Here is a 26,633-nt window from a genome sequence, read left to right on the forward strand (position 1 = left end):
AATGTGAGCCAAGAAAAGATGTCTTTTTAAAAGTCATTAGTAACTTCTCAGAAAACAAAATTCAGAAATCAAGAAAAGTAGAGCAAATGTAAAGCTTAGAATAGTGGCAATAAACACAAACTACTCTTTAAAGAAATGTATCTGCAAATAATAATAATTAAATATTAATGTTAAAATTAATGATTATATTTAACATTTAAACAATTAATAATAATATTGGTTGCTATTATTATATAGTAAAGATCTGAGCATTTTCAGAAGCTGATTCTAAAGCAGTGCTTCTTAACTGAGTTTGACTTCACCTTCTCCACGGGCACATTCCACAACATCTGGAGACATTTCTGGTTGTCACAACTGGAGGATCCTACTAGCATGCAGTAGATAAAGGCCTAAATTACGCTAAATGTCCCATGATAGTACGATTGCTCCCCTACATCACAGAACCATCAGGTCCAAAATGTGATGAGTTTGAAAAATACTGGTCCAAAAAAATCCATTGAAGAGAAAGATTGAATAAAAAGAGAAATGTGATAACTGATAGGACAAAAATCATGAAGAAAAATAAAAGGGGTACATAACAAAACTATTAATTACCCTTAGAAAAACTTTATCAAGAACTGCTGTCCTCAGTACTCTTTTATTTTTTACAGATACAGAGATTGAAGTCGAGAGAGTTTAACTAACTTATCCTTTCAAAATCTATCAGAAGTTTAATTCAAATCTTTGAGCTCCTAATTTGATGTTCTTTTAACTATGCCAGCTGGTATTTTAAGTTCAAGATTGAGGGTAATTCCTGGAGACATGATAGCATAAATATCAACTACAGAGCAATTATTTTATTTACAAATTAATGACATACCTATTGATTGTATGTTTCCATAAACAATATATTAAGCACCTTCATTTTTATTACAGGAAAGAAAAAATGTCTATAACACTGGAAAGGAAGACGCTAAGAAGAATGCATTTAGCAAATTGTCATCAAATATTCACTCAACAGTGACACCCACAGAAGGACAATTTACAAGTTGTATGAGATTTTGAATTACATTTAATCACATATAATTTGCACCAGAAATTCTGGTAATTTCACAGTTTAAAACATTACATATAATTCTTTAAAGACTTTGTAAAGCACAAACTAAAATAATAAATTATTACACTGTCACATTTCTATAAATTGTTACTCAAGGGAAAGAAATGTATGCTACTGAAACTCTGAGTCTTCAGCGAGCAGAGAAAAAGTTAAAATTTGAGATCATTACACTATTCTTTACACACTATTGCTGTCACAAAGACAAAAACAATTAAAGCAACTGTTAATGGCTTCACTATAAAACTTGGAGCATGAGCTATAATGAGAAAAATAAATCACCATGTTTCTTTAAATACTAATAATTAAATGTGCAAGCACAGCAGAACTAGGCAAAGCAGGGGGAACCATCTAGAGAACAGAGGGCTGACCTATGCAGCCATGGGCCTGGCCAGCCCTGCAAGTGCTGCTGTGTGAGCGAGCCAACGGGAGTGTCCCTAGTCCTCAGCAACCAGGCATCCTTGCCATGAAGGAAAGAGCTGGAGGCCAGAGACCGCCCTCTACTCTACTGACATCTGCTGCTCTGTATTTCTATCATGGGGTTTCTTTTATATACCAATATTTTTGTTTTTCAAACAATTTGATGGAGACCATGTGTCAACTTAATTGTCTTCTGATCATTCCAGGCACTTGGTCACACTGGTGGTTGATTTGCAACTCGCTAGCAACGCTAATTAACTATTTAAACCATATCAATATATATAGAAATTAAGTCAGCCAACAGACTTGCTTCTCTTCCCCTGGCAGCACAAGGAGTCCTCCTTGCTTGCAATGTTGTTTATTGGTAAGAACAGCATCTCTGGAACCACAATCTGAATCCATATTCTACCACACTGAGATACTGGCAAGCAATTTAATTTCAGCTTCAGTTTATTCATCTGTAAAATGGGGATAGTAACAGTACTTATATCATAAAGCTATTGCAAGGACTGAATGCAATACTCCTTGAGGTGCTCAGTCCAATAAACAGCATCTAGCAGGCCTCTGTCAGTTCAGTTCCGTCGCTCAGTCGTGTCCGACTCTTTGCGACCCCATGAATCGCAGCACGCCAGGCCTCCCTGTCCATCACCAACTCCGGAGTTCACTCAGGCTCACGTCCATCGAGTCCGTGATGCCATCCAGCCATCTCACCCTCGGTCGTCCCCTTCTCCTCCTGCCCACAATCCCTCCCAGAGGTGGCCAAAGTACTGGAGTTTCAGCTTCAGCATCATTCCCTCCAAAGAAATCCCAGGGCTGATCACCTTCAGAAGGGACTGGTTGGATCTCCTTGCAGTCCAAGGGACTCTCAAGAGTCTTCTCCATCACCACAGTTCAAAAGCATCAATTCTTCTGCGCTCAGCCTTCTTCATAGTCCAACTCTCACATCCATACATGACCACTGGAAAAACCATAGCCTTGACTAGACGGACCTTAGTCAGCAAAGTAATGTCTCTGCTTTTGAATATACTATCTAGGTTGCTCATAACTTTTCTTCCAAGGAGTAAGTGTCTTTTAATTTCATGGCTGAAGTCACCATCTGCAGTGATTTTGGAGCCCCCAAAAATAAAGTCTGACACTGTTTCCACTGTTTCTCAATCTATTTCCCATGGAGTGATGGGACTGGATGCCATGATCTTTGTTTTCTGAATGTTGAGCTTTAAGCCTACTTTTTCACTCTCCTCTTTCACTTTCATCAAGAGGCTCTTTAGCTCCTCTTCACTTTCTGCCATAAGGGTGATGTCATCTGCATATCTGAGGTTCTTGATATTTATCCCGGCAATCTTAATTCCAGCTTGTGTTTCTTCCAGTCCAGCATTTCTCATGATGTACTCTGCATATAAGTTAAATAAGCAGGGCGACAATATACAGCCTTGACGTACTCCTTTTCCTATTTGGAACCAGTCTGTTGTTCCATGTCCAGTTCTAACTGTTGCTTCCTGACCTGCATACAGATTTCTCAAGAGGCAGGTTAGGTGGTCTGGTATTCCCATCTCTTTCAGAATTTTCCACAGTTTATTGTGATCCACACAGTCAAAGGCTTTGGCATAGTCAATAAAGCAGAAATAGATGTTTTTCTCTATAAGCATTAGTTAATATTAGTCCCTTTCCACTCTGATTTCTCTGAAATGTCATTGATAGTGTAATTTTGTCTCATTTTTACATAAGAAGAGACTCCTTCATTGTCTACCAAATGCCTCCATCTGCCTATATCTATAATCTGATCCCCTAAACTGTTTCTTTTCATTAATAGTCTGCTTAAATTATAATGGCTTTCCCACTTGGTATCCCTCTGTGAAATCCTCTCCTCAAAAGAATGCATTAAATTCCAACTACTTGATGATGAAGTATTTTTTGAATGTTCCAGCCAAATAAGATTTCTATCCAATGTAAAATCTGACAAAATAACTTCCCTCATTAGCAATATTATCCATAGATTTTCTTGTCTATGTCACAATTTCTGGTTTGTTTTTTTTTAATATCCAATTTAATACTTCTCAGTATCTTCTGTTCTCAAAGCATTAGTTTTGGGACTATATGAACAAAATAGTAAGAAGTGATCTCTCCCTTGATTGTTCTTAAAACTAATAGGCTAAGAATATTAATCAAACCTCCATTCTACCATGTACCAGTATTTTCTTTATATCTCCCCAACTGAATGTAAACTTTCCTTCCTTTTAACCTGCACAACACTTATTCTTTTCTTTGACTTTGGAAGTAAGTCTTTAAAAAGGTGAAATTTGGAGGAAAAAGTATAAATAGAATATTGCAACTATATCATGAAGAGAGAATGTAATGTAAAGGCAAAAAAAAAAAAAAAGGCATTGTAGAGACAAAATCTAGATTCAAACTCTGGATTTTGACACTAGTACTTAAGTGTTTGATCCTATTCTGGTTTCCCACTCTATCTAGGCCTCAGTTTAATCCTCTGTAAATATGGATACAATGCCTTCTTTGAAACACTGTGAGACTAAAATGAGAAATTTCCTATATAGTACAAGATCAGTTCAGTTCTGTTCAGTCACGAAGTCATGTCCAACTCTTTGTGATCCCATGGACTGCAGCACACCAGGCCTCCCTGTCCATCACCAACTCCCGGAGTTTACTCAGACTCATTTCCATTGAGTCAGTGACGCCATCCAGCATCTCATGCTCTGTCATCCCCTTCTCCTCCCACCTTCAATCTTTCCCAACATCAGTCTTTTCAAATGAGTCAGTTTTTCGCATCAGGTGGCCAAAGTACTGGAGTTTCAGTTTTAGCATCAGTCCTTCCAATGGATATTCAGGACTGATCTCTTTTTGGATGGACTGGTTGGATCTCCTTACTGTCCAAGGGACTCTCAAGAGTCTTCTCCAACACCACAGTTCAAATGCATCAATTCTTTGGTGCTCAGCTTTCTTTAAAGGCCAACTCTCACATACACGCATGACTACTGGAAAAATGATAGCTTTGAATAGATGGAGCTTTGTTGGCAAAGCAATGACTCTGCTTTTTAATATGCTGTCTAGGTTGGTCATAACTTTTCTTCCAAGGAGCAAGTGTCTTTTAATTTCATGGCTGCAGTCACCATCTGCAGTGATTTTGGAGCCCTCAAAACTAAAAGTCTGACACTGTTTCCATTGTTTCCCCATCTATTTGCCATGAAGTGATGGGACCAGATGCCATGATCTTAGTTTTCTGAATGTTGAGTTTTAAGCCAATTTTTCCCCCTCTCCTCTTTCACTTTCATGAAGAGCTTCTTTAGTTCTTGTTCGCTTTCTGCTGTAAGAGTGGTGTCATCTGCATATCTGAGGTTACTGATATTTCTCCCAGCAATCTTGATTCCAGTTTGTGCTTCTTCCAGCCCAGCGTTTCTCATGATGTACTCTGCATAGAAGTTAAATAAGCAGGGTAACAATATACAGCCTTGATGTACTCCTTTTCCTACTTGGAACCAGTCTGTTGTTCCATGTCCAGTTCTAACTGTTGCTTCCTGACCTGCATACAGATTTCTCAAGAGGCAGGTCAGGTGGTCTGATATTCCCATCTTTTTCAGAATTTTTTTTCCACAGTTTGTTGTGATCCACACAGTCAAGGCTTTGGCATAGTCAACAAAGCAGAAGTAGATGTTTTTCTGGAACTCTCTTGCTTTTTTTGATGATCCAATGGATGTTGGCAATTTGATCTCTGGTTCCTCTGCCTTTTCAAAATCCAGCTTGAACATCTGGAAGTTCACAGTTCACATACTGTTGAAGCCTGGCTTGGAGAATTTTGAGCATTACTTTACTAGCGGGGGAGATGAGTATAATTGTGCAGTATTTTGAGCATTCTTTGGCATCACCTTTCTTTGGAATTGGAATGAAAAACTGACCTCTTCCAGTCCTGTGGCCACTGCTGAGTTTTCCAAATTTGCTGACATATTGAGTGCAGCACTTTCACAGCATCATCTTTTAGGATTTGAAATTGCTCAACTGGAATTCCATCACCTCCCCTAGCTTTGTTCGTGGTGATGATTCCGAAGGCCCACTTGACTTCTCATTCCAGGATGTGCGGCTCTAGCTAAGTGATCACACCATTGTGATTACAAAGTACAAAGTAGATGCTCAAAAATTTATTTTCTATAATAATATTAAAAAGGTAATGCATAGGTAATCTAAGAAAGAATGGGTGAACAAGCCATGTGTGAAAGAAGTTAAAAATGAGAATAGAGGTAATATGTAGGTGTCAGATCAAGCTGAAAGGAGGCTGGGCATTTAAAAGTGAAAACCAGTTTTCAGTGGTAGGTCGGCTAAGGAACTTTCACGAACAGGGATGTCTAATGCTTAATCACATGATATTTGCTGAACCATGACAATGTATAACACTCTCTCTTAACCTTAATCTCCAGATGTTTAAGTATGATCTCCTAACCGAAGTGACTCTCTTTCTCATTTGGGTGAACACCCAGGAAGAAAAGAAAAGCAGATCCATATGAGGAAAGACACTAGAAAATTCAAGAAAGGTTGAATGTCAGAACAAGAGGTAGACAGAAAAAAATATAAATCCTTGAAATATCATGGTGGAATATGAAATCGGGACATGAAATCTGTAATTAAAGCTATTTATTTTTTAAGACCACAATGAGCTATCACCTCACACCTGTCAGAATGACAGTCATCAAAATGAACACAAATAACAAACGCTGGCAAGGATATGAAGAAAAGGGAACCCTTTTACTTTGTTGGTAGGAATGTATATTGTGGAAATCAGTATTGAGGTTTCTAAAGAAAACTACAAACAAAATTACCATATGTTCCAGCAATTGCACTCTTGGAAAACCTCTCAAGCCCAAATTTATAAAGATACGTGCACACCAATGTTCATAGACATTATTTACAATAGCCAAGATATGGAAGCAACCTAAGTGTCCATCAATAGACGAGTGGGCAAAGAAAATGCAGTGTACACACACACACACTACTCAGCCATAAAAAGAATGGCATTTTGCCATCTGCAGCAACATGGATGTACTTGGAGGTCATCATGCTAAGGAAAATAAGTCAGAGAGAGACAAATATCCTATGATATGACTTGTCTGTAGAATCTGAAAACAACATTGAACCAGGGAATATAACAAAAAAGAAGCAGACACAGATATAGAGAATAAACTAGTGATTACCAGTGGGGGCTGGGAAGGGTAGAGGGTATTTAGTAGGTATGGTATAGGTATGGGCTTCCCAGGTGTTGCTAGTGGGAAAGAACCCACCTGTCAATGCAGGTTCCATCTCTGGGTCGGGAAGATCCGCTGGAGAAGGAAATGGCAACCCACTCCAATATTCTTGCCTGGAGAATCCCATGGACCTAGGAGCCTAGCGGGCTACAGTCCATGGGGTTGCAAAGAGTTGGACATGACTGAAAGTGACTTGGTACTTTAGCATACTTAGTACAGGTATAATACAGTAAGAAATACAAACTATTAGGTATAAGATAAGCTAGAAGGATATATTGCACAACATGAGAAAAATAGTCAATATTTTATAATTATGAATGGAGTATAATCTTTAAAAGTTGTGAATCACTATATTGTACACCTGTAACATATAGTATTGTATAGCAACTATACTTCAATTAAAAAAAGAAAAAAAAAAGAACAGGGAGTCTAATTTGACTGAAAAAGGTTGGGATAAGCAAGCATGAGAAAAAGAGTAGCCAGATGGAGCTAAGATAGAAGTGACATCAATCAGAGGACTGAAATATAAGACAGAAGAAGTAGCTAAAGTCTTTGTTGTTTTTTTTTTTTTTTTAATCAGAATGGTAAATATTTTGAATAGATGTGAAAGAGAATCCCTGGGGAAGGGACCAATTTGGAATTATTACAATAACTGGCAGAAAACAAGAGTCAAGCTTGTGCATAAAGGAATCAGTGAAGATGTGCTGATAAACACAAGCTGCAGTACAGAAGCAAAATCTCCAATCTCTAGCAAATTATGGAACATGGAGTAGCAATGTTTATTATCAGAAGTTAGACTGGGAAATCAAGATGAGATGCCTGGAATGTTGGCATGTACACCAACCAAAAACAAGCCCAGGAGAAGGGAGTACTGGATCGACCATCCATTTCTGACCCTGCCACATACAGGTTTGTTTTCTCTCACCAAACTGTGAGGCTGTTCAGTGCAAGGACTAGCCAAATACTCCACATAAATGTTTCTTAATGATAGTCATCTATTGTGGGTACTACCCATGGTCTCTCTTCCTTAGAAACAGAACCCATAATTTTCACTTGGGCACATGGTGGCTTAGAATAAACTTTACATTTTCCAGTCTCCACTACAACTAGATAAGGCCTTGGAACTACAAAATAGGCCAAATGGAGGTGGAAGAATCCTTAATGAAACAGGACATGTCTGTTTAATTGAGTGCAAGTCAGTTATCCACTCAGGACTGAGAGATGGATGCCAAAATGATGATGGTGAACAAAAACGGGAGAGCTTGGATCCCCAACAATCTCGTGAAGCCCCCCTGCCAGTCATGGAGCACTTACTTCCAGATAGCCTTTAAATGAAAAGGCAAGAAACCTCTATTTTAGTTCTGCTATTGTTAGGGTGAGTCTTTGTTTAAACAATTTGTAGCCACATCTAATTTTCTCTAATATAGCTACCTTGATCATATTTGCTGTTTTCTTTAGGTCAATTTTTTCAAAGGTTTATGTAAGTCTTTATTCTTTTCTAACATTTAGGAATATTCTGGAATGCTGACCAGGCATTCTTTACATTTGATTGAAAAATTTTTAATCTGATAAGTGACATGGAAAAAACATCCTTATAAATACAGCATTACTTACCACAGAGTCTTATTGGAATATCAGATGTATGACTGATATGTTCACTAACCAGAGACCAACCAAAATTCTCTTGTGAACAGTACTTACGGTGGTCAAGTCTTAGGCCAAGGCCATTTATCAAAGTAGAAGCTGGACTAAACCTGCAGAGATTATAGCCACGGTCAGGAGAGAAAAGTGGTTTCTCTTCCATCTAGATCAGACAAGCCATTGTCGGTACATGGAATTTTAGAAGAGAATGGCATCCATTTGCTTTCAATTATTTTCATAAAGTTAAATATTTTTTAGTCTTTGGTAGTTTACACTTTCCTACTTTCACCTTGAAATGTTTATTTTGGGCTGAGAACTCTAAGCCTGAAATTAATTACTTTCTTTTAACTGATTTTTTTTAAATTTATTTTTTATTTTACTTTACAATTCTGTATTGGTTTTGCCGGGTAGAAGATGCTGTCCTAAAACATAAAAGCAATAACTGTAGAACTAGAAGTACTTTAAAAATCATTCATTCTAAGCCATATGTTTTACAGGCAGAATGGTCCAAAGAGACTCATGAACATAACTAAATCTTTCTCAGCATGACTGTCTTTTCATTCATTGATTCATTCACTCATGTGTTAATCCATTCAATGACTATTTAATTGTTATGCATAAAGGATTGAGGAGAGGAAACTGTAACAGAGAATAAGTTCCCAGGCTCTACATATTTTCAGTTTAGTGGGGATATAAATAAATTATACAGATAATTAAAACTCAGTATAAATCAAGATGTTGCAATCATTGCTACAGATAAAGAACAACAGAAGACGGAGGGACAGGAAAGGTAACTGGCAGAGACTTCATGAAGAAAGTTGCACTTTGCTGTACCTGAGAAGATACGAACAAGTGAGGATAGACTGGACATTTCAGACAAAAGGGTGACTTTCTTTTTAACTTGTACAGTTGATTTCTGTACAAAGATTTTCTTAAATTATTTTTAACATACATTTGGGTGGGAGAGTAAAATCAACTCATTCCAAAGGAGTCAGAGATGAGAATGGTAACTTTGTAAAGCTGGACACCCAAAGTTAATGCTGCATTAAAAAGTGATGCAAAGTATAAAGGAATTCCTGCGAAGTTCACCAACGAAAGGGTCATGCTACCCTTCAGCATCTGGAGAAAACGACTGTAGTATGGTTTAAAACCCAAGAGCTACTGTTCACAAATGCCATAAATTAAATGACTGAAAAAGATTTCAGTAATGAGTAAAACCAGAGTTTCAATTTACAAGTGAAAACCCAGACAAATGTGCAGTATCAAGGAAAATCATATTTCATTTTCTTCTATATTGTAATGAATTAAGCAGGCTAGGATTCACATATCCAGTCAGAAAGTGTATAAAATGCAAATGATTTAGAGAAAAGTCATGGTGTCTGTATGACTTTTCACAAATAAATCTTATTTTTATAATGTATGTGAAAAGTAGCTTCCCTTTCCCTCATACTTGTGATCAATTATGGTTTTCAGTAAGAGAGATATCTAGGATTTAACAAAGTACTTCATCAATAAGTAGTTCTGATAACACAGGCATATTCAGAGAAGTCTGTTCATAACTTTCACAACAACTGCACATAGGCTTATTGACTATACAAACTGCTTAAATGTTTTACACCCATATTCCTCTACTGCTCTGCAATTCACAACATGCTTTATATGCTACCTAACGCGAAATCTGCATTTCAGCTTTAAAGTCTGCAGGTAACCTGTAGTCACTAACCTTGCTGTCTTCTGTCTCCTTAGCTTTTCCTTGGAGGAGTTTCTTCTCTTCAAATTCACAGTTTGATCTGAAGGTGAGCTGACAAGAAAGCATTGAGCTCTCTAATTCAGTAAGTTCCAGAGGTCTCGAAGAAGAGCGCTGTGACCCCGTGGTGCCAAGACTTGGTATCAGAAGAGCAGTGTGAACAGGCTTTGACCCAACAGCTGGCTGCCTTAGTTTTGAGGCAACCCCAAGTACAGGCATGGCTTCTATAAAAGTATCTTCTTGCTGCCAAAGAAAATGCTTCTAACCTCAGTCTGGTAGACTCCAACTTTAGTATTTCCAGAACAAATACTTTAAACAAAACTAGCAGTCATCATGATTTAAAAAAAAAAAAAAACTAATAATATAACTTTCAGGAAGAGGCAAAACTTCCCTTCATCTTTAGTTAAGTTTGTTTCTTGCTGGCTTGAATTCTCATGTTTTCATTCTCTCATATATTCATTCTCTCTCCTCTGTTCAGTGCGTCACTGCCCATGTAATATTAAATACTCCTTTGGGGAGGAAACTTTTCTTGAAGGTAACTGCTACAGAGCTCTTTCTCTAAGATTAAAGAGCTCCTAGATTTACTGTTTCTTCTCACTAGAGCAGTCTGAGTCTGAGCATTGCAAGTGAAAAAGAACAAAAGGAAAACCCTTCAGTCCAACTGCCAAAGCAGCCAAGAGACCACAATAGTAGAAGGACAGGCATTCTTCCTGACTTCAGAAATAATCAGCCTATATTCTCTTTTTAAAGAAAACTGTATTTCCTCCAGCTTTAAAAAAAAAAAAAGAAAGAAAGAAAAAAAGAATGGACGCGATTAATGGCCAAAACAAACAGCTGTTGGAAGAACTTTTAGCCCGGAAACAATCTCAGCAATGAAGCTGTTTGTCCGATTTCCAGCTATTTTTCACTACTGACAGCCATGAACCATGGTGTTCATTCTGTTTCATCCCATGAAATCAGGTTAAATTCATGCAATAGCAGCTAAAACTGCTAAATCACTCAGCAGATCATGACTGCCTAGGTTATGAAAACAGTAAATACAAAGAGCAAGACACCAGATATACAGTAATCATTTTAAAATTTAATAATGGTGACAATAATAATATTTAGAGCTAATACATATGGGAAATGTACTACATAGCAGTTACTAGGCAAGCACTTCACACATTATCACACTTAACCAATGGGCTAACTCAAGAATAGGCACATGTATTTTCTCCACTTCAGAGAAAGGCTAACTCACGTTCATTTAAGTAATCTGATGAAAATCATGCAGTTAAAAAGTGAAAGAGCCTATACTATTTAAAGAGTAACTTTAAAAACTAAGAAACAATTTAAAATAAAACTATTATTCAAGCTCATTAAATCTAACTTACAATTCTAAACTTCTAAAAAGTGTCCGTTGATGTATTCAATGGCTAAGAACAATAATGCTTCTATCCATAAAATGATTTTAATTATCAGATCAAGTTTCATTTCTGGTAAAAGCTTATCAGGATGTATAATAAAAGCAAGGGGTATGTTTTTAAGAAAGCATCTGATGTAGCATACTGTCTTTAAAGTAGCTGCATTTAGATAATGGGTCCCCAGAGAAATTCCCCCACCATTTAGCAAAACCATACTTATATGATGGTCTTGAGATTTCAATAGAAAATTTATACCTAATAACAGAAATTTATTTGATTTTATATCCCTTACGTTGAAGAATTCTGTAAAACATTCACAGATTTCCTCGTTTTAAAATTTTTATTTATGTAATAATTATCAACTATATTAAGATTTAGTAATATTCTAAGTAAAAGTCCACAGGAAAATGAATGAACATTTAGTATTCTTTCAAGAACTGGTGGCAAATATGAAAATCATAATCACTATTGTAGAAAATATCTCTCTATAGTGAAGGAATGATTTTATTTGTCTACTGTTTCCAAGTCTAAAATTATTATGTACTTTTAATCCAATTTAAACTTGAATTTAATCCAAGAACTAAAGTACTTTTTTTTTGTTCTTTTGATATAAGTATAGAAGAAATTCAAATACAATTTAGAAATCTTGCAAACTTAAAAAGCATCTCAAGTGGGCTTTACACAATGGGATAATAAGAAACAAACATAACGCTAGTAGTCATAAAGAAATAGTTACTTTACATTTCTAGTGCAAGTTAGTTAGTGTACATTTATAGACCATTTAACACACTGTCTCTTCCAGAGACTATGAGATACTGCAAACCAGATGTTCAAGTTCCTAAAACAGGTTTTAAATTCCGTGAGAAGATACATGCACCCTGCAATCCTCGCATTGCAGACAAAACGGCATACCTAAAATAATAGTACTTGGGGGGGAAATCAGGTTCTGGGAAGGTCATTCAAAACATAAGCGACTTTGGGAGCAGATCACTAATAAAAAATAATACCGGTACTCCGGAAGATAATTAGGACCACCCAGGCAAGCAGTCAAGCTCAAAGTGAAAAACAAAACAAACAAATAACATATTGAATAGAAGGGGATTCATGTCAATCTATGCCAAAACCAATACAGAATTGTAAAGTAAAAATTAAAAATAAATAAATAAATTAAAAAAAAAAAAAAATTTACCTTGATTACTTCAGTAATCAAAAAAAAAAAAAAAAATGAATAGAAGCACTATTTTAATTAGAATTGGTAGGAAAAAATCTAGTTGAAAGGCAAATTTTTGAGTCCAAAGGTTTGCCACTGAAGTGGGCATATGGGGCAGTACAACTGGCAAATATTTAAAAGTCACACAAGACAGGAGGCCCTGCATAAGGGACTTACTCTTTAAATTTTCTTAAAATTGAGCCAAAAGGGCACCTGTTGAGTGGACAGTATTAAAGCTGAGGATTTCTTTTCCTACCCAAGGCTATAATTTCTACCTTGTCTTATTCTACCTCCTTTGATCTAGAATGTATGACATATAAAGCTACATTATATCAACATAATTCTATTTACCAACTGTAAATAAGCTAATTGGTATTTCAGAAATGTGCTGGAGGAGACCACACTGTATTTCCTGATACCATCAAATTGAAAAACAATGTTCACATGCAAAAGGGTATCTTTCACTTTGAAATATCCTTTGCTTATTATACAATATCATTTCACTAGGACAGAAATATAGAATTGAAAATAGTCACTGCTGATAGCCTAGGAAATTACATTAACCATGAAGTACAACAAAAACAAGCTAACTTATTATAGAGAATAAGTCTGGCACTATGTGCCAGGCACCATCATCCATTTCATCCTAAAAAGAACACCACCTTTGAACAGGAGACAAAGGTGCTGAGAAGTAATGAACTTAAAGTCACGGAAAATGGAGTTTCTCAAACTGGATTCAACAAACTACCATCAGGAGTGCTCGCTAAAAATACAGATTCCAAATACAGATTCTCAAATTCGTCCCAAATCTACTAAATAAGAATCATGAGGGAGAAGTTTATGAACTGAATTTAATAAATTGTTCTCTTATTTTACATTTTATTTGATTTGTAGCTTGGCAGTTCAGGGATGGACTTTAAAAGGCTTGGTTGCCTGTAGTCAAATTTTGCTTCTTCACTTACTAGCTGTACAAATCTGGCAGTTGCTATGACTCAGTTTCATCTTCTGTAAAATGGGGGGAATATCTGTAGTTCTTCCACAAGTTACTTGTGAGAATTTAAAAAATGAGATAAATTAAGTCATTTTTGTCATCAAATCTGAGGGAAAGCACCATACATTAAAATAGCACATTATTACATTATTCTAAACTGTCAATTCCTTTTAAAGAAAAACAAAAATGAATAAAAATGCATTTTATGTTTATCCACATAATTTTATTTCCTGTGGTATGTATTCCTTTGTGTAGATGCAAAGTTCCATCTGGTATCATTTTCCTTCTCCCTGAACAACCTCAATAACATTAATTTTACTACAGATTTGCTGGTGATTAACTTGTCTCAGCTTGTTTGTCTGAAAAAGGATTTACTCCACATCCATTTTTAAAAGAAATTTTTTTCTGAGTACAGAATTCTGAGTTAATGATTTTCCTTCTTTGATACTTTAAAGATGCCACTCCATAGTTTTTCATTTGCATAGTTCCTAAGGAGAAGTCTGTTGTAATTCTGATCTTTGTTCCTCCCTGTGTATTGCAGCTAGTTCATCCAGCTTTTGTTATGATTTGCTCATTTTACTCATCTTTAACAATTTGATTTTGTTATGTTTCTTCTGTGTTCTTTAGTATTTAGAGTTCTTCCAAAGGTGGGAAGTTTAGAATAGTTATTTCTAACAATATTTGTTGCCTCCCTCTTTCCTGCTGGGGCTCCAGGTACACACATGTTGGACCATTTGTTTTGAACCACAGATTATTAATGCGCTCATTATTCTTTAGGTCTTTTTGTTGTTCAGTTGCTCAGTCATGCCCAACTCTTTGCAACTCTATGGACTGCAGCACACCAGGCTTCCCTGTTCTTCACCAACTCCTGGAGCTTGCTCACTCATGTCCATTGAGTCGGTGATTCCATCCAACCATCTCATCTTCTGTCACCCTTCTCCTGCCTTCAATCTTTCCCAGCATTAGGGTCTTATCCAATGAGTCATCTCTTTGCATCGGGGGGGGGGGGGGGGCAAGGTATTGGAGCTTCAACTTCAGCATCAGTTCTTCCAATGAATATTCAGGGTTGATTTCCTTTAGAATGGACTGGTTTGATCTCCTTACAGTCCAAGGGACTCTCAAGTGTCTTCTCCAACACCACAGTTCAAAGGTATTAGTGCTTCTTTGCTCATCCTTTTATATCCAGCTTTCACATCCATACATGACTACTGGAAAAACCATAGACTTGACTAGATGGACCTTTTTAGGCAAAGTAACGTGTCTGCTTTTTAATACACTGTCTAGGTTGGCCATAGCTTTTCTCCCAAGGGGCAAACGTTTTTTTAATTTCTTGGCTGCAGTCACCATCTGCAGTGATTTTAGAGCCCAAGAAAATAAAGTTTCTCACTATTTTCATTGTTTCCCCATCTATTTGCCATGAAGTGATGGGACCATATGCCATGATCTTAGTTTTCTGAATGTTGAGTTTTAAGCCAGCTTTTACACTCTCCTGTTTTACCTTAATCAAGATGGTCTTTAGCTCCTCTTCACTTTCTGCCATAAGGTCTTTTAACTCTGTTTTGTTTTGTTTTTTAATAGTCAGTAAACCTCTGTTGCTACATTGTGAAGTTCACCAACCCTTACTTCTATAATATTTAAATATTTTGTATCTAACATTTCTCTTCTCACCATATTTATGTTCTCTTCTACCTTCTGTGTTTATGAGGAATATTTACAAAAGCTGTTTAAAATTCTTATACATGAATTTCATCCTTTCTGTCATTTTGGATTATGTCCTTCTTACAAAAATTTTTTTTTTCCTTCCTGGGTATGATTCATTTACACTGCTTTTTACATGTCTGATAATTTTTGCCTGGATGGGAGATGTTTTGAATTATACATTATTGTTGCTGGATTTCATGTAATGTATGGCACAATTAAGTTACTTTTTAGACTATTACAAGCTATTTTTAAAAAGGTACAGAGCATTGTCTAGAGTCAATTTAACACCACTTCTAAAGAAATACAAACACCTCATCTACTAAGTGGCCTCTCCACTCTAGCTGGGGAAAATACCAAGAGTCCCTAGACTTACATGAGTTCTGCGGACTGTTTATCATACTACGTCATGGTGCTTCTTTTCTAGACCTTTGCTTTTTTCCTTCTCATACAAGTACAGCGTAGTCCTCTACCAAACACTGGAGAAAACACCTCTGTACATTTCCAGTGTTCATTCTCATTTTCTCTCTCATTCATTTTTCCCTTCCTTTCTGGTATTCTTAAAAAATTTAGACCTCTAGGTTTTCTGAACTTTGATTTCAGTCTCTACAACTCAGCACAATTGCTGGACTCTGCTTGGGTTCTATAGACTTTCTCTGGAATTTGGACATTGCCTCCAGGTAGTAAGGTGGCACAATAATAGAACCAGTTTTTAATTACCCTTCTCTTGGGTATCACAGATTTGCGCTGCCTTTTGTTCAAAAACTGAATGTCATTTTTTTTTTATAACTTTGTCCCATTTCCAGTTTTTTAAGACAGGAGATTAAGTCAGATCCCTACTAATCTGTAATGGTCAGAAGCAGAAATAGAGTCAGATCTTAATTTTTTTTTCCTCCAATCCATCCTGAAAACTGTTGACTGTTACTAGTTTTTCACAATACACCTCAAAACCTTTTTTGGTTTGTGAGCCTCTTTCATTTAGCTGAGTACTTCCCTTAAAGCACAGAGAAGAAATAATTTGTGCTGACAACTTGCAAACTGTTTGACTGATTGGGTTAGACTGTCTGCCAGATCTAATGAGAAAATTTAAATAATACAACTAACATCAGATACAATGAGCATGAAGTTACAACTAGTCTCTAAACTTGGCTTGAAACACTTAAAACACTGAGATCTGTTTTAGAATGTCTCTTTCCAAAATCCCCGTTGGCACCATTTTTTTTTTCTCCTGATATCTGGGAAATATCTGATGCAGAAAGACATATCAGCCATATAGTATAATTGAAGGGGCAGAAAGCCAAAATATGCCTTTATTGTGGCATTAGACAGGGAAAAAGAAAGTAAAGCAGCTGGCTCAAATATAAAGGCAGGTGATGAGTACAAAAGAGCCAATAATAAAATTTAATGAACATTGGGAAATGCACATGATACCCAGTAAAATGAGGAACAATTCAAGAGAGTTGCAACTAATTATATTTGCTCTATGGCATATATTTAGCATCTTATAGGCTTCCTTACAATATACTACTGATACAGTCAATTGAGCAAATAAAATTCACCAAATTCAGAAGCCTCTTAACCACAAGGTATAATGAAAAGCAAATGTAGTAAGCTCTGAAATGGCACTACATGTTGATACTCTCCCTTTCAGAATATCATCTTCCAGAGTAAAAAATATACACATCCGGAGAAAGCACAGTTGTTTTATTAAGACAAAAGTGTCTTTGACAGCTTTGCCAGATAAATTTCAGTGCTCCAATAAGACAGCAGATCTTACTCATAAAGGACATTAGTAACTTTAAAAATACTCTTTAAAAGACTATTTCTATTGACATATAAGTACATAAACACACTGTGTTATGAAGGTAAAGAAAGGGAACTAAAACCAAGTCCTGAGAGTTTGGTCCTGGAAAATGCAGCCAAATAATTTTAGGCATGCATGAGTACTAAGTCGCTTCAGTCATGTCCGTCTCTGCGATGCTATGGACTCCAACCCACCAGGCTCCTCTGATCATAGGATTCTCCAGGCAAGAATACTGGTGTGAGTTGCTATGCCCTCTTGCAGAAGATCTTTCTGACCCAGAGACTGAACCCACGTCTCTTATGTCTCCTGTACTGGCAGGTGGGTTCTTTACCACTAGAGCCACCTGGGAAGCCCAATTTTAGACATGACAATATATAAAGTCTATTTTTATAAAAGTATACAGTGCCTTGGAGAAGGAAATGGCAACCCACTCCAGTGTTCTTGCCTGGAGAATCCCAGGGACAGGGGAGCCTGGTGGGCTGCCGTCTATGGGGTCACACAGAGTCGGACACGACTGACGTGACTTAGCAGCGTGCAGTGGCTCAGACAGAAAAGAATCTGCCCACAATGTGGGAGACCTGGGTTCGAACCCTGAGTCAGGAAGACCCCCAGAGAAGGGAATAACTAATAGAGAATTTCATGGACAAAGGAGCCTGGCAGGCTACATATAGTCCACGGGGTAACAAAGGGTCAGACATGACTGAGTGCCGAACACCCTTCTTTCACATAATATTGTTTTTAGTACTGTTGCCACTTTTCATTATTTTCAACTATATTACATAAATAGGAGTTGTTTAAAATAAGAGATAAAGCAATAAAGCATAACTGTTTAAAAGTTATCAATAAAATTGCTGTTGGCAAAGGTTGTACTCACTTCTCATGAAGAATTTGTAATATCACTTGAAATATTACACATTCTCACATACTGAGTACCCTATGGCATTATATATAACCACTGTTCTTATATCTTTCAGAATATTGTTAACTATCCCCTGTTTTATTTCAGATACATTGAGGGTACATCAGAATTCTTTGAGTAATTCAGATAACTTTTCTAAAGTTATCTTCCTAACTTTATTTTTATATTTTAACCCAAAAAGTGAGTTAAATTCATTGTTGCCTATGATCAGGAGGAGATATGTCCCTCAATTTTAGCAAAGGGAATTTCAGACATAACCAACTTTCACCTCCATTATAGGAGACCACCCAGAAAACCCACCCAAATCAATAGCTTCGCAAAGGTGGTCTTTATCAGATCATGTAACATTTTACTAGGAACCCTGGGGATATTTCAAAACAGCTGTTGGAGGGTGGGGGAGGAGAGGAGAAATACTGAGAGATTTAGCAAGATCGAATGTTATTCATCATGAATAATATTCATGACATAATAGACATGAAAATAAGGAATGAGGAATTAGGAAGAGTGAGGATGAAAACACGTGGTCACGTGGTCCAAGGATTACTCTCCTATTATCCCAAGTATTTTATTCAGGTGCTTGAACAGCAACATAAAATTCTATATACATTAGGGGCATCTGTTTATCCCACTGAACACAAGTAGCGACCCAGGGTCCCCACTTGTAGCTGTAGTGCCTTTCGCACCTGGCTTGGGGCAGTGCGCAATCTTCTCAGCTGTGCGCAATGGCCCCATTCACAGCAGCCCAGGGATAAAATAAGACTGATAACTGGAAAACATGGGTTTTGTATCAGGGATATCTAACCCACTGGATTCAAAAATACACAGAAAATATACCATAAAAGATGCAAGTTTCAAATGGATTCTTTATAAACAAGTCTGAGGGAACACTTTAAAGTTTTCTTTTACTTTTTTTAATCTACTTTTCACCAAAATGGTTTTCTTTATGTATATCCTTTTACTGACATAATATTCTCCTGATCTGGACGTCTGTTTCCTCTGCCAGTTTTCTTACCAGCATATGACGTCCAAATATATATCCCCTTCACTTCCACATCATCCGCATTTCAAGGATTCCTTTCTTGAAATTTCAAAATGGAAGAATGATTTCTGACAGGAATAGAAACTGTTGCCTAACTCTTTCGTACATATTTTTGGTTATTGCGTTTATGAACAACACATATGTTGCCCTGAAAAATCTTCCTCTTTCCTGCTTTAATTCCTTGGACTTTGAAGATGGCTGAATAGAAGAGCATAATGTCGACAAAGTGCAACAGATTTCTCTAAAGATGACTTTAATTAATTAATTTCAATTAATTTAACAGGAAGTTCTTTATCATTATCAACGTACGATATATATCAGGAACATCTAATTCTCAAAGCAGAAAATTTAGGCTAAGGCTGAGATGTTTTGTTTGTTTTCTTCACTTTATTTCATATACCTATAGTCTCTTGCCAAATATTTTAGCAAAAACATTTTATTATCCTCCTAACAATGCATCCACAAAAACTTTATAAGCTTTATGTGTTAGGCAAGGATGAGAACATGAAAGGAAAAAAAAAGGAAAACCTAAGTTTGTTATCTAAAATATGAGCCTATTTTTCATTTTTCAACAGCTATATTTTGAAGATTTACAATCCACAAAGTTAGAAGAAGTGAGATTTTCAAAATTTGCTGATAGCTTGCTATTTAGTAGCTAGAGATACAGTAGAATTTCATCTAACAGAGCAAGTTTGACTCTTAGTAACCTCAGCTTAAAATCCTATTAGTCAACTCTGGTACTCAGGATGAGTAGCATATTTATACCATGTTTATATTAATACTCAGTTCAGACAAAAATTAAAAAGAGGGTGAGGGGATAGGGAACCCCCAAAATATTTATAAGATTCCCACTGGTCTCATAAAAAGTTCACAGAAACATCTATTGCTGCCATGAGTCTTGTCTTGGCCAAGTTCTATAACAGTACCAAGAAGGTTTGGAATCAATCAATTCCACTATCACTGACAGATATCGCTGCAATAACTGAAAATGTCTTCAGTGGACTTTAAGAATATAGAGAAAATTTGCACAGCCAAAATAAAATGGAATTAAGTACCATTAGACTTGCTGAAAATGGGATGGGCTGAAATCTATCAACAACTGGCACAATACATCCTACATGGGGAGCTTGGAATATAGAACCAGGGATATGAACAGTTTGCTAACTTTTAAAATAATCTCACTTTTCATTACTTAAACTCTGCTTATATTATATGAAAATGCACTCATTTTCATATCCTTTATCATAAGCAAAACAAAATCTCTCACATACATTTCTGGAATTAATACAAAAACTTTCTTCTCTTAGGTGCAGGCAGATGAAAGAGGAAATGTTAAAGATGAAAGGTGATACGTTGTCTCATCTCCTCTAAACCCCATCTGATAGAGACCATCAGATGCTAACCTGAATTCTCACAAATGTACTGATTTTCTTTAGACTTTCCTAACAGAAGTGTTAACTTTTACACGAGGTCACTGAAAACAAAGGGTTCACAGACTCTTAGTCTTGGGGACAACACTGCCAACTTTCCACACTTTCTGACAAAAAACAGGCAAACAAAACAAGACCAAACACTTTGAACAAATGGAAAGTTTCACAATTCGAACTGGATGGGACAGAGATTTCTCCCATAAAGCCAATTTCCTTGTTTCTTATGAAACATTAAAATTACTCATTACAAATAGATCATTTTCATAGGATAGTTTTAAAAGCCATGCCCCAAAGCGTATGCATTCTGGAAGTTTTATTTCTGTAATTCTTTCAGCAACAACGGCATATTTGCATTTTCTATTGTACACATCCCAGACTCTCATGTAACAAAATAGTTGGGATTTCTCTAAGAAAAGCATTATGATAAATCAGTTCCATTCAATTGTATGGCTTACTTCAACTTAGTTCCATTATTAAAGTCTCATGTTTTTGAAGCTGTTTTTCCTTGTCTTCAGCAGAAGGAAATCCTTAAATGTTCCCTTCCCCAAACACAGAAAGCCTTGTTTCTACATATATTTATTTCACCACACCTCAGCTTCTAATTCATCTGCTTACTGTATCTTATCTAAAAAGTGTTATCTCAACATCCTAAAGATATAAAATGATAAGAGCAGGTTCCATAGTTGTAGGCATCTTCCATCTTGCTAGAGACAAACCATACAAAAATATTGTCCTGTTGCTGAAAGATGCTTAGAAACACATTTACCCAGTTGAATTCACTTTTGAGGGTTAAAAGAAAAATGAGAGACCAGTCGTGATTTTTTTTTTTACCCACCAGCTTGCATCTCTCAGCTGGGTTTTAAAAGCTATTTTACAAAATAAGCATATGGAGACCATAACTGCCATAGTGTACAAAAGAAGGAAAATAATGACAATAACATGCCACGAAAACTATATTGAAGGTGAAGTGATCATTTAATTGCACATCTGGCAATGTTAAGAGCTGAAAAGGAAAAAACACTCAGGAGAGGTTACAGTTGTCTCTGCAGTAAAAAAAAAAATAGTACAGTGTGGTCTTAAGAGAATCACTGGAAGACGTTTGCAAAGCCTTCTAATCAACAGGCATTGCCATCAAGGAAACTACTCTAAAGTAAAAAATAAATAAATAAACAAAAATTCAAACTTTTTTTTTGTTTGTCTAAGGTAAACTCAGCAGCTTCTCCTCTTGAGTCTTTCTGCAAAGAATCTGACTTTAACAAAGCATTTCTGGCAAAAAAAAAACAAAAACAAAAACAATAGGGCTTATTATCCCTACATAGATTATTTAATAAAGGCATAAAATTATTAGTAAATCTGAAAGTGGGTACAGCCATTCCAGGCCCACAATTTCAAAACAGTGAGCTCAATTTAGATAAGCATTAAAGTTTGGTTATCCACTTTCTTTCTGTCCACTTTACATTTTATTGGTATATTTTCTTAGTATCAGAGGCCCTATAAGCATCCTCCCAAAATCTTAACACCAGTGTGTACATAGTTAATTGAGATTGCTGTTGTTCAGTTGCTAAGTCCTGTCTGACCCTTTTGCAACCCCATGGACTATAACCCGGCAGGCTCCTCTGTCCATGAGATTTTCCAGGCAAGGAATAGTGGAGTGGGTTGCCATTTTCATCTCCAGGGGATCTTCCAGGGATTGAACCCATGCCTTCTGCCATTGGCAGGCGGATTCTCTACCACTGAGCCACCAGGGAGGCCCAAATTGGGATTAAAGGTCAATAAAAAGCCACCCAGAAGATGTAAAGAATATAATAAATTGGAAAAGAGAATGGAAAAGAAAATTGACATCAATAGGAGCAACTGCAGTTTGACAGAAGCATGTAAAATGCCAGCTGTACAGACACATGGTCACAAAATTCAGTTTGTCCATCAGCAAGAATTCATAGAGTTGTTAACAAATTGATAGCACTTTATTATTATCTCTGAAATGTTAGCTTTAAATGTTCACTGGAAAAGAGCAAACACTCCCTCCATAGGTCATTACAGATCATAAAGATGTTTAGAAGTGAGCTGAAACATAAAGCCCTGCTGCTGCTAAGTCGCTCCAGTCGTGTCCAACTCTGTGAGACCCCAGAGATGGCAGCCTACCAGGCTCCCCCGTCCCTGGGATTCTCCAGGCAAGAATACTGGAGTGGGTTGCCATTTCCTTCTCCAATGCATGAAAGTGAAAAGTGAAAGTGAAGTCGTTCAGTCGTGTCTGATGTTTAGAAGTGAGCTGAAACATAAAGCCCTAAATCTACAATATTCATTTAAAATATGTGCTTATTGATATAACATTTACTTTTTCTCCAATTTTGAATAGGGAGGTGGGGAGTGGCAAGTAATGAAATAAACATAAAGCTAGATAGAACAAGATATTGTGTCCATAAGCAATATTCAAAGCCAACTAGGCACAAGAGCCTCCCTGTGACTCAGCTGGTAAAGAATCTGCCCGCAATGTGGGAGACCTGGGTTCAGTCCCTGGGTTGGGAAGATCCTCTGGAGAAGGGAAGGGCTACCCACTCCAGTATTCTGGCCTGGAGAATCCCATGGACTAGTCCATGGCGTCACAAAGAGTCAGACAGGACTGAGTGGCTTTCACTTTTACTCTCAGGCACAAGGAGTGTAGGGTCAACACTTGGGCATCATTTGAGAGGAAGGCACATAAAACTGCATGTCACATGCTACCTGGCGGCTTCACCTTCCATTTCTTCTAGTTGTTGGTGCTCACGTTGGATAAGGAACTTCGAGGTAATCCTAGCTGATAAACTCATAGGAAGGGAAGCAAAGGAAAACAAATGTCATTATCTTAGACTCAATTTGAAAATACTGACCCAGTACCAGTTCTAAACAGAAAGTGAAATGTGTTTTTCCAGTGTATTCACCTTTCAGAAGTCTGTTAAGTTCTGTCTTCCATTAAAAATGCACCTTCTTTTCTGACAGAGCTAAAATAATTTCTTTACATATTAATCACATTAGAGGTATTCACTAAGTCTGAAAATACAGATGAATACTTTAAACGATTCATGGATATTATACTCAAAACATCATAAAATGATATCTTCGGTTTCCAGATTTCCTGCTTCTAGTATTTCTTAAGTTTTCCTTCTTAACCCTTTCCAATGAATACTGTGTTCGTTTCTCCCAAACATACCTTGTGATTATACACACATCTCCTTATTAATTCATTCTTAATAACTGTCCCATCAAGCTTCTTCCTGCCTTTGAAATTCTATCTTATACTTCCTCAATATCCCTGCTCTTATTCCCTGTCCTCTCAAATCATTCAATATATGAGGCTAGCTTGACACAGAATATAATGTATTTCAATTCCCCACTTTGGTGTATGGTTACGTATTAAGAAGTTTCAAAATACCACAAAATATCCATAGAAAATGATCCAGTTTTCTTAGACATCAGATTATTATTTTATTGGAATATCTAAAACTGTTAGGTACCACACCCAAGTTCTCATTTTGAGAGCTCATTCTTGGCAATCTAAAAATTACAGTGTACAGTTCAGAAAGGATGTGGAGATGAAATGCAGGCAAAAATGATTTGATGAACTATGACATCTCAGGAAGCCATGACCACACTTTATATGAGAGCTAAGATGTTCTCATACATATGATAATTTAAAAACCCATTCATTGGGGGGTGTATCAGGATTTTTTAAAATGAATTATATTTAACCTATCTACTCATAGTAGAGATATCCTCAGTCTACTGAAATATTTAAAATGAAAGGTCAATATTTACTATGTGCTCCTGAAAATACATATGCTGTAATTCTGATAATGAGAAAATAGTAGGTTAATAACAGCATCTTCACAGAACTAGATGTTTCAAATTTCACCACTTGAATTTTTAAAGTAATTGCATCCCTGTCTATTCTAGTATCCTCTGGATCAAGGCTGATCCTCATTTGCTTCAATATAAACTATATAAGTAACTGTCATGCCATAAATAAAAAACTCACTGAGGAAGTTATGACTAAAACTGCCTACAAATTATTTGCTTTTTGTATTATCTATTTATTCAACCTAAAATTTTACTTTGAAATCACAAAGAACGTCTGACTGGTAGTGAATACAGCCGGGACTAAAATTCAAGAAACATATACCCCATGCCCTTCAGTGATCGACCCTGTCAATTACGCTGCCATGCTCTTATGTCATATTTCTTCCCACCCTTGAAAAAGTCTTCAAGGATCCCTTCGTTAATAGCACCATCATAAATTCTAGTAAAATCAGCACATCTTGCAGCACATCTTTGGGAACATGAACGAAAAATACATATATCTCTTCCTCTCCCCAAACTGGGGATTCACATTCCAATCTAACTGATTAATAGCACCAGCAATAGCAACATTCTAATCAACATTTTACAACCACAATCAAGCTGAAGACAGTCTTAACTTGTTTTAAACCTTGCACATTCAGTAGCTTACTGTGTTTTGCTGGGTTTTAATCACAGGTGAGTCCCTCTAATGGGCAATTCCTGTCGTAATTAGGAGGAAAATAGGCCTGTGCTATTGAGGGCTCCTTTTTTCACTTTACAAACTGCTTCTCCACAGTTCTTTAGTCCTTTTCACAGGATCCAGTGCTTTCCCTGTTGCTATAATTTCCTCTGCTTACCACACATCGGTTGTTTTTATTGGCACCAACCCATTCATTCCCTTTGAACTCAATCTTCCCTCCTTACTGATGTTTTCCTGGTATAACATTTCAAATAAAGATCTCCGTTGCTTTGTGTTGCTTTATTTCTTTTTCGATTTGCATGGTGTAGAGTTTGGTGGTGGAAGTAGAGTTCAGTGTCAGGCCATGGCAGAGAAGGCAGAATGCCTGATTTGGAGACCACATCTTCCCAAAGGTTTCTTGATAAACTTATCACAGGATAGAAAATGGTAGGAGACATTGGCATGTTCACCTCAAATCAGTTTTTCCTCAACTGATTGCCATTAAAAGCCATGAGTCTTCTTGGGCATTGACATACTACTTTCTCTGGGAGACTGGACTTGGGAGTGTCCACCAATCTCTAGCATAATATTCGGTCAGTGGTCCCTTAATGCACAATAGATATGCAGATGGTATCACCCTAATGGCAGAAAGTGAAGAAGAACTAAAGAGTCTCCTGATGAAGGTGAAAGAGGAGAGTGAGAAACCTGGCTTAAAACGCACCATTCAAAAAGCTAAGATCATGGTATCTTGTCTCATCATTTCATGGCAAATAGATGGGGGGAAAATGGAAACAGTGGCAGATTTTATTTTCCTAGGCTCCAAAATCACTGTGGACAGTAACTGCAGCCATGAAATTAAAAGACGCTTGCTCCTTGGAAGGAAAGCTATGACAAACCTATACAGCATATTAAAAAGCAGAGAGATCACTTTGTCAACAAAAAGGTATATAGTCAAAGCTATGGTTTTTCCAGTAGTCACGTATGGATGTGAGAATTGGACCAGAAAGAAGGCTGAGGACCAAAGAATTAATGCTTTTGAACTGTGGTGTTGGAGAAGACTCTTGAGAGTCCCTTGGACTGCAAGGAGATCCAACCAGTCCATCCTAAAGGAGATCAGTCCTAGATATTCACTGGAAGAAGTGATGCTGAAGCCGAAGCTCCAATACTTTGGTCACCTGATGCAAAGAGCCAACTAATTGGAACAGACTCTGATGCTAGGAAAGATTGAGGGCAGGAGGAGAAGGGGGAGACAGAGGATGAGATGGTTGGATGGCATCACTGACTCAGTGGCCATGAGTTTTAGCAAACTCTGGATGATACTGAAGGACAGGGAAGCCTGACGTGCTGCAATTCATGGTGTCACAAAGAGTTGGGCCCGCCTAAGCGACTGAACACCATACACCATCTGAAAAAAATAAACTCAGAATGGCTTAAAAAAAAAAAAAAACATTTAAGACCTGAACATCCTAAATAACTTCATATGGTGACAATACATAG

At 36.9% G+C, this 26,633-nt stretch overlaps 1 protein-coding gene across 6 annotated transcripts in view; it reads right to left on the reverse strand.

Moving 5' to 3' along the window:
* Positions 1-26,633, reverse strand: part of NAV3 (neuron navigator 3) — a 608,990-nt gene that overhangs the window by 375,361 nt on the left and 206,996 nt on the right. For 2 of the 6 annotated variants that reach the window (XM_040233840.1, XM_040233838.1), the window contains exon 1: positions 10,124-11,122. The exons of 1 other annotated variant lie outside the window; for it this stretch is intronic. In XM_040233840.1, the coding sequence (XP_040089774.1) occupies positions 10,124-10,366 (243 nt within the window). In that variant the 5' untranslated portion in view covers positions 10,367-11,122. Of the gene's footprint in view, positions 1-10,123; positions 11,123-26,633 lie in introns of those variants that run through there. 3 more of the 6 variants (XM_040233843.1, XM_040233839.1, XM_040233841.1) reach the window with 2 other exon arrangements.

This window comes from Oryx dammah, unplaced genomic scaffold, assembly GCF_014754425.2.
Source record: "Oryx dammah isolate SB20612 unplaced genomic scaffold, SCBI_Odam_1.1 HiC_scaffold_29, whole genome shotgun sequence".
Lineage (NCBI taxonomy): Eukaryota > Metazoa > Chordata > Mammalia > Artiodactyla > Bovidae > Oryx > Oryx dammah.